Genomic DNA, 9,751 nt, shown 5'->3' with positions numbered 1-9,751 from the left:
TTTCAGGCTTCTGTACCTCCTGCCCGGTAGTGGCTGCGAAAAGATGGCATGGCCCGGATGGTGGGGATCTTTGAGGATGGATGTTGTCTTTTTGAGGCAGCGCTTTCTGTAGAAGGGATAATGATGAGGTTAGAAGAGATAGGGCTCAGAGAATATTACAGCAATGGGGAGGGATACGATCATGTAGCGATTATAAACTATATGTGAGAATTTTAAAATCAAGGTGTTGACCAACAAAACTCAGAATTACCTTTATGTATCAAATATGCATTCATCAAAATTAAAACATTACTTTGAAGTGTTAAAGCCATATTGTTTATTCTGATACAAAAGCACGTTGCATTCTGCAAATTTCCTTCGCCCTTCAGTTACATCCTTGCAAATTTCAAAGAGCCAAAGCATTTACCAAAAGGCATGTGGCATTGAAGAGACCTTAAACACAGCTATTAACAGAATAATACATTTGTGTTATAAAAATAGTGCTGAACATGTTCAGCAAGCGTGGCGGCATCGGTGAAGAGTGAATTTCTTGTGTCTCCCAATGTTTCAGATTGATGACCCCCAATAAGAACTGGAAGGTGAGAAAACAAGTGTTCCAAGTTGCAGAAAGGGCTGATTAGAGAAAACAAAGGGAATGTCTGTGGGACACCAAGGTTGTCCAGGTCACACAATACAGTCCAGTTAAAATATAGGTCAGGGTCATGACAAAATGAAGGGCCTCGACTCGTTACGTCGACCGTCTATTTCCCTCCACAGATGCTGCCTGACCCGCTGAGTTCCTCCAGCAGCCCGTGTTGTGCTTGTTTCCAGCATCTGCAGTCTCTTGTGTCTCCTGATAACAAGAGGATTTGTATTATTCTTTTCGATAGATAGCAAACCCTCGCCATTAGACAGGTACGGTCTGAGATCCCAGGATGTAATGCCGTAGTATTGTCAATAATGTCATAGCGCTAACGTGCTTTAACAGCAATAACTACATTTTGCGCTCTGTAAACACGCACTGTCCTCCGATTTCTAACAATGGTAAAGTCGACGACTTTCTATTTTTAATGCAGGTTTCTTCTGGCCTCATATTCCTGCCTTTCCGATCCCACACTGCTGTCGCTGGAGCCCCTTCTATTAGACAATTGTGCTATTGAACGTTTAGAACCTGATAAGAAGAGTTGTGCGGAGGACGATACCGTGGTAATGACTGATGTTTCTCCCTTATGATACTCCTTGCATGTTCATTTGGTAAATGCAGAATGTTGACTATCAGTTTTGATCTGCAGCGCTCTCTCCGCAGGCTGAGCCTGCCTGTCGGCCAGAAAAAACGCAGGATAGGAAACTGCTCAGAATTCATATAATAACCCGCACAGATTCCAATCTCATCAGCATGGTTTTCTGTGGCGACGCTTAGTGTACGAATTTGTAATCTTGATTGTGGAGGGCCAGCCGCATGCCGGTGATAAGAGCGGGCCCTGGCCGGGAGTGTGCCGCAATCAGAATCGGTGAATAAAGAATGGTCGGGAGCCCTTCTTCTGTGACATAAACCGTGAAACCTAAAGGAGACTAAATCACGTGTAAAATTATGGTTTCAGTTAACATGTTAAAGCGTTGATGCATATAACACGTGTGGTGCAGGTTCCCTTTCCGAAATCAACTCATCGTTGTGTGGCTAATGAACTGCAGGGTTGGATGGCAATAACCGGCTGAACGAGGCATGCATTGCTCCACCATTACATTGAATACCTAATTTCCATTAATAGATACGTATTTATTTATTAGACACATGTACATCGAAACACAATGTACGCGTCTTTTTGCCTTACTGAGAATGTGCTGGGGCCAGCCCGCAAGCATTGTCACTCACAACTCCTAACCCGTAGGTCTTTGGAATGTGGGAGGAAACCGGAGCACCCGCGGGGGTGGTGGTGGGGGGGGGGGGGGAACACACGCAAACACGGGGAGAACGGGAAAACACGGCGGGAATTGAACCCGAGCCGCCGGCGCAATAATAGCGTTACGCTAACCGCTACACTACATTGCGCCCTAGCAATTAAAGAGTTAAAATTTCTAATTGCACATCTATAATGAAATACCTTAAGTCCTTAGACATTGAAAATGTATACAATTAAAAAGGAAATTGAAGTCAAAAGATATAAAGCATGCTACATTAAAGTTTCCCTGCCACACTTCCAGCACATTTCCAACTCATTTGATAGTTCTGTGTGATCTCTCCCTGTCTGCTGCTATTTGTGAATAAATTAATTTTTCACTGAGTTCTGGTATTCAGGTTGTTTGAGCAAGACTCCAAACTGAGACACACCAGTCTCTTCATATTCCCCCAAGCTAATATCAAGAAACAAACCAGCAGAGCACAAAATCATGATACAATCTAAATAGAAAACTTTCCCTCAGTGGCATCTTTCAAATGCCTCAAGTTAGCTGCTTGGCGGTCTATTGTAATCCCTTGGACCAGTAAAATGTGAGGTTTCCAGAAAAAAAGACAGTGAAGTGCTGGCCATATTCATCTATTCTTCACTCACCTTTTTGATTTATGTCTGTGTCTGATACTACAAGGCAGCTGGTATTGATCTACATGTATAACAATTTAAAACAATGGTGACTACCAACCATGATCACCATAATACAAGTAGCAGCAGGAACTCTTACTGTAGTGGCAATAGTTCATCCTGGCGATGTACAACAAACAGAACACCAGAACACCATTTCTTTCCATAGATACTGGCTGATCCGCTGAGTTCCTTCCCCCCACGGATGCTGCTCAACCTGCTGTGTTCCTCCAGCAGATTGTTTGTTGCAACAAACTGAAGCAGTTGCCTTCAATCATTGGTGATGCTTTCAGTGTTGACTTAGCCTTGGGTCCTGGGTATCTTGATTTCCTTGTCTTTTTTTCTTGGGACACTTGGTCCATGAGAAATGTTTGAGGCACTTTGTAACACAAGCTAAGGATTCACAAACGTCAAGAAGTTCTGGTTAATGTTAAGCATTGTCAGAAATGAAAAATTTGTGCTGTAAACTTGTACTGTAAATATTGCCAAAACTATACATTATAAGGACTCATGCATCCCTAGAACTCCCCGGCTTCTATTCCAAATGAACACAAGAGAGGAGAAAGCAGAAGGATTTCTCCTGAAATGTCATAGACCCAAAATGTTAATAGTGTTTCTCTCTGAACAGCTGCTGTCTGATCTGCTGATTATTTCCAGGATTTTATTTCAGCAGAAGTGCAAATTGATCTCTTTTTTGTGTTTATTCTGACATCCCACAAGACTTCTGTACAAACATTTCATTTGAACAAACTTAGAAACACATTGAATTTGGTGAAATCAACTAGCCGAGGCCATTTTGTTACTTACCAGCAACAATAGAAGCACAATGAGACATGTTTAAATGTTAGAATCTATTTATTAATAACTACTTGTAATAATAAGAGAAAGAAAAACATTAGATATTAAACATTGACCCCAAAATGAACTTGAAGTGTGTGTGTGGCAAGTTCCCAAACCCCCAAGTCTAGGAACAGTTCTCAAAGTTCAGTTCAGCGAGTCATAAAGTAGTACGATGAGCAAAGCCTTCTGAAAACCACAGTAGAATGTAGAGAGAATGTAGAGAGAAGGAATTTACGAAATCCACGAGATCCACGATGGAACAATACAACACCTCAATCAGCAAAGATTTTGTTCCAAAATATCTGCCGCACTGAGGGCACTCGATACATGGCCACCCACAGATATACCTGCTTTCCAGTACAGGTTAACGACAAAGTGGACTCCACAAATTGCTCCAAAAATCCATACATGCATTGTATAGTGACAGTCACAGCTATTGTTCTTCATCCATAGATACAGAGACTGGCAGTCAGTGCCACCAACTCTCTCTCTCTCTCTCTCTCTCTCTCTCTCTCTTGAAAAGGTGGTTAAGAAAATGTATGTGTCACTAGGGTTATAAGATAAAGACACTGAATACTGAAACACAGAGATCATTGTTAAGTCAATACAAATCTCTATTGGGCCTAATCTAAAGTATTGTTACAACTCTGGGCACTGCACTTTGGGAAAAATCTCAAGGCTCTGGAGAGATTAGAGGCAAGATTTACCAAATTGATTCCAGAGATGAAGGATTTTGGTTATGTGGAGACTGTAGAAGATGTGATTGTTCATCTCAGAGCCGGGAGTATTACCGAGATCCCTAAAAGAGATTGTCAAAGTTGTGAGAGGTTTTGGTTGAGCAAGTAGAGGGAAAGTCTGGCAGATTGATCAATAACTAGAGGGTAGAAACTTCAAGTTATTGACAAAAAAGGAATAAGGGGAAATTTCTTCGGACGGTAGGTTGCTGAGTCCAGAACACATTGCCTGCAAGGATGGTGGAAGCAGATGCCAAAGAATCTCTTGAAAGGCAACTGAAAGGCACTAACTTGGAAGGCCATTAGGAAATGATGGAGTGAAGAACTACCTTGTACATGTCTTTCAAAGAGATGGCACGTGTGGGTTCTTCTGCTGGAATATTCTGTGAATTAAAGGATAGAAAGAAATTGAATCATAATCTGGTCTTCCAGTCCAGCAATTTTCTGCATCAACTGCATTACTGTTTCATTGAGCACATGGAAATTTGAAGAGACAGGATCTGGGTCAGGACATTCAGCATGGCTTTGTACATGGGACATCGTATCTGACAAATTTCTTGGAGATCTTCAAGGAGGTAACCAAGGGGGTAGATGAGAGTAAGGCAGTGGATGTTTGTCTATTTGGACGTCAGCAAGGCCTTTGATAAAGTACCTCATGGCAGGCTAGTGTGGAAGGTTAGATTGCATGGGATCCGGGAGAGGTAGCGGACTGGATTCATAATTGGCTCAGTGGTAGAAAGCAGATGGTGATGGTCGATGGTTGTTTCTCAGACTGGAGACCTGTACCTAGTGGTGTGCCACAGGGGTCAGTACTGGGATGTTTGTTGTTTGTAATTTATATAAACAATTTGGATGTGAATGTACAAGACATGGTTAGTAAGTTTACAGATGGTACTAAAATAGGTGGTGTTGTAGATAGTGTAGAAGGTTATGAAAAATTACTAGGAGATCTTGATCAGCTAAGTATGTGGGCTGAGGATTGGCAAATGGCTTTAAATCCAGGTAAATGTGAGATATTGTACTTGGGGAGATCAAACCAGGGTAGGACTTATACAGTGAATGGTAGGGCCCTGGGGAGTGTTATGGAACTGAGAGACCTAGGAGTGCAAGTGCATTGTTTGCTGAAAGCAGAGTCACAGGTAGATAGGGTGGTGAAGAAGGCATTTGGCACACTGGCCTTCATCAGTCAGGGCACTGAGTATAGGAGTTGGGAAGTTATGTTGTAGTCATATAAGATGTTGCTGAGGCTGCACTTGTAGTATTGTGCACAGTTTTGGTTACCCTGTTATAGGAAAGGTGTTATTAAACTAGAAAGAGTTCAGAAAAGATTTGCCAGGGTGTTGCCTGGACTTGGGGGCCTGAGTTACAAGGAAAGGTTGCGCAGATTAGGACTTTATTGCCTGGAACACAGGAGATTGAGGGGTGACCTGATAGATGTCTATAAGATCATGAGAGGCATTGACAAACTGAAAGCATGTAGTCTTTTTCCCAGGGAGGGGGTGCTAAAAACAAGAGGGCATGGGTTTAAGATCAGAGGCGAGAGATTTAAAAGGGACATCAGGGGCAATTTCTTCACGGAAAGGGTGGTGCATATTTGGAATGAGCTGCCAGAAATAGTGGTTGAAGCAGGCATATTGGGAAGATTTAAAAGCCATCTAGATAAGTACATAGATAGGAGAGGTTTAGAGGGATATGGGCCAAACATGGGCAGATGGGACTAACTCGCTGGGCAACATGTTGGCATGGACGAGTTGGGCTGAAGGGCCTGTTTCCATGCTGCATGACTCTATGACTAAATGTTGAAGTCTCATCAATTATACTCATCCCCATTCAATACATATTCGGATATAACATGTAATAAGATGCTGAATAGCAAAACAAACAATACACCTAACTGTATGGACTTGACTACACAAGTAGACTATTTCTTAAGTTAAATCCTTGCACGTTAACTTTCCAAATTTCCTTACAATATCAGAAGGAAGCTACTTCAGCCCATCAGGAATACACTGCCACACAAAGCAGTCTTATTCCCCTACCAATTTTTCCCTGTAACTTATTCTCCCCACATTCCCATCAACAATCCCAGATTCTACCACTCACCTGTACACTGGGGACAATTTACAGTGGCCAATTAACCTACCAACCCATCTGACTTTAGGACATGGGAAGAAATCCAAGGGCCTGGTGAAAACCCACAAAGTCCCATGGAGAATGTGCTAACTCCACATAGACAACACTGGAGGTCAGGATTGAATCCGGATTGTTGCAGCTGTGAGACAGTAACTCTGCTAGCTGCACCACTGCATGGTAGAGTGCATGCTATTTAAGAAGGTTTAAGAAACTGAATGGACTGTGCACTATGAAAATATCTATTCTTTTTTCAGGGACTGCATGATTTCATCGTCTGAATTCTTCAACATGGAAGAACTTGAACGACTAAAAACCAATTATAATGCTGGTGGATTGGAAGCAATAATACCAGAGATAAAGGATAAATTAGATGACCTGGATAATGCACAACTTAATATTGCAGTTACAGGTGAAAAATGTGCAGGCAAGTCTACCTTCATTGCTGCTATGGTAGGCTTTGAGATAAGCGAGGAGGGAAAGGTTGGTAATGTGGAAACTGGTAACGAGCCTATCAGATATACTCATCCCACTCTACCTAATGTTCATTTTATAGAACTTCCAGGAATAGATTTTGGTAAAGTACCACTGAGTGAGTACCTAAAAATGGTAAATGTTGAGAGATATGATTTGTTCATCATTATGTCGGAATGCCAATTTAAAGGAAGTGAGGGGGCATTTGCCAAAGCAATTCAACAAGCGAGCAAACAACTGTACTTTGTTCAGTCTAAGATTGACAATGACCTCCCTCTGCTGGAGACGGATGGTGTGACTTTGAACCAAGAGTTACAAAAGATAAGGATGGACTGTGTCGCCACCTTGGAAGAGATGGGGGTTATAGCACCGGCTATTTTTCTGATTTCAAGCTTTCACCAGGATAATTATGATTTCCCTGCTCTAAAGGACACCCTTGCAAACAACCTGCGCAACGTAAAGAAGATTGCGTTCTTGCTGTCGCTCCCAAACGTAACTTCAAAAGTAATAGAAGAGAAGAGAAAAATGTTGGAGAAAAGAATCTGGATGACTGCAGCACTTGCAGGAGCAGTGGGAGCAGTTCCAGTTCCTGGCATGTCCTTTGCCACTGGTATTGGATTGCTGGTGGCAGGGCTTGTATACCTCTGGTACCATCGGGATCTACGTGACAAGTGCATGCAAAGGTTGGCAGACTCCAGTGGTAAACCCTTGGCACTACTGAAAACTGAAATTCGTTCTCCAGGTAAAATATCCCGAGCACTTATCAAGATAGCATTAGGTGTTACCGCTGTTGTTTGTACAATAGCTGAGATCAAATTTGACTTCACACCACTGATTGTCTCTGTTTTTGGTGCTGTGTCGTCCTTTTGTTTCACAGCCTTGCTATTAAAGGATTCACTGAACGAACATGTGAAAACTGCTCAAGTAGCTATGAAAACTGCCTTTGAAACTGATTAAAGGTTACAGATTATTTATTAGGCAGCACTGCCTCAGCCAATGACTTGGAGATGGGGCAGAGAGGATTACTCGGTGCAAGCAGTCTGTCCTACTGCAAACAATGTCAGTTTACTTAGAAAAGCCTATTTAAAGGAAGAAATAAAACAGAAACTACAGCAACATCTCCCAAGAAACATAGGGTGATTTCTTAGAAAAATGCAGTGATTGGAGAATGCTTATATATCAATTCACAGCAGTGTGATCTCCATATTAGTCATCCACAGTAGTGTGATCACCATGCTTGTTAAACAGATGAATTACTTAATCATCTCTGCACTGCCTGAATATAGCATTATCTCTTAAAATTATTTATAATGTACTCACTCACTTAGTATTCACAAAGCCCTATACTCAATCTAGACTTTGTCCCTCAGCTTTTAGATTAATTAAAATCAAAACAAAAGACTAGCATTTATATGGCATCATTCATGAACTCTGGATATCCCAAAGCACCTTATGGCCAATAGAAATAATCAAGTACTGTTCACTATTGTAGGAAACATGCCAGCCAATTTGTACAGATTAAGAGCATTTAAATCTAATTGAAAGAAAGTGACCTGAGTACATGCATTAGTTCTGGAGCATATCAATGCGCTAATGCAATTGAGTGTTTTTTGTTCATTAATTTCTTATTCTTGTGGGAGCAAAGGAGATAAGACAGTGTGAAGATTGACATGGAAGATTGGCAAATGCATTTAACCACAATTAGCATATGCGTCACAGAGGCAGATTTAAGTGTCATTTTGTTAGAGATGTACTAACAGTTGCTTGCTGAGTTTTTTTGGCCTCAGGTTACTACATAGTGGAAGGAAAACAAGAGGAAGAAGATAACAACAAATGTGAACGTGAACATGACATTCATTTAATAACTGTGTAAAAGTAACCAAATAATCTCAATGAAAGCTGTCAGTCAAAACACTGGATGTAAATTGCCATGAAAGTAGCAATCTTTTGTATTTTGCCCAAAGGATCTATTATAAGCATTCTCAAACTTTGGTACCAGTGATGTGAATTTTATTTTGGGGACTGAATATGGCTTCAAAGATTCAACTGTCGGCATTCATGAATTTGTATTTTGAATCAATATTTTCAGTTTATATTCAGTGCATTCTCAGGATCAGGAGGTGGAAGATGCAGAAAATCACTGTACCCTTGTCAATTCGTTGGCCATAAAGAAATTACAGTCTATTCCATCACTGTAACTCTGTCTTAAATAATTCCAGGGTGTTCGCTTGAAATGTGCAGACTGAACATCCATTGGTTTCTTTTAGGTGTACAGTTTGACACTGTGCATGAATAGAAAGGGAAGGATTGTAGACCTGCAGCATAGTTTACATTTCTCCCTGTCTTAATTTACATTAAAGTCAAAGTGTGCCCCAAGTTAATATCAATCCTGAATCTGGATTTTGAACAAAGTTCACCTGGTAATTAATAAGATGGCTACAGTACCATTGCACATACAAGAACACAAGAAAATAGGGGCAGGAGTAGGTCATCAGGCCCTTCAAGCCTCCTCCACCATTTAATATGATCATGGTTGATCTATGCTGGCCTCATCACCTCTTCAGTACCACTTCTCCATACCCCTCTATTCCTCGAACTATCATATATTTATCCGCCTCCACTTTAAATACTTATAATGATCCAGCTTTCACCACCCACCAGGGCAGAGAATTCCAGAGATTCGCCACCCGTTGCGAGAAAAGATTTCTATGTCATCTGATAAATGCATGTATTCCACATGATCATCTATCCACGTTTCTTTCTGCCCTGATGTTTTTATTCATAATTATTGCAGGGGTTGTACAGAGATTCTGTTGTGGGCTATGGTGCCAAATAGATTAGTCTGATGCTTTAGCATCACAAAGCCATACACCAGCCTCATAAATGGACCAAAAAAGACAATACAGGTACTGCACTGCTTGAAGGCATCAATTAATCTCTTTACTGGACTACTATGCACTATTACTACCATGTAGTAATGTAGAAATCAATGAAAAATTAACTAAAATTGCAATAAAT

At 41.1% G+C, this 9,751-nt stretch overlaps 1 protein-coding gene across 1 annotated transcript; it reads left to right on the top strand.

Moving 5' to 3' along the window:
• Nucleotides 1-6,523: 6,523 nt before the first annotated feature.
• LOC127573238 (interferon-inducible GTPase 1-like) lies at nt 6,524-7,690 on the top strand. The gene has a single exon (XM_052021262.1). It carries the CDS (start codon nt 6,524-6,526, stop codon nt 7,688-7,690), a length of 1,167 nt encoding a protein of 388 aa, XP_051877222.1.
• Nucleotides 7,691-9,751: the final 2,061 nt, after the last annotated feature.

This window comes from Pristis pectinata, chromosome 8 (assembly GCF_009764475.1).
Source record: "Pristis pectinata isolate sPriPec2 chromosome 8, sPriPec2.1.pri, whole genome shotgun sequence".
NCBI lineage: Eukaryota > Metazoa > Chordata > Chondrichthyes > Rhinopristiformes > Pristidae > Pristis > Pristis pectinata.
Note: the sequence above shows the minus strand (reverse complement) of the source record. Positions and strands in the feature narration are given on the sequence as shown.

Excerpts from the sequence above, each read along its gene's own strand:
- LOC127573238 (XM_052021262.1), top strand. The coding sequence starts at position 6,524 with ATGATTTCATCGTCTGAATTCTTCAACATGGAAGAACTTGAACGACTA.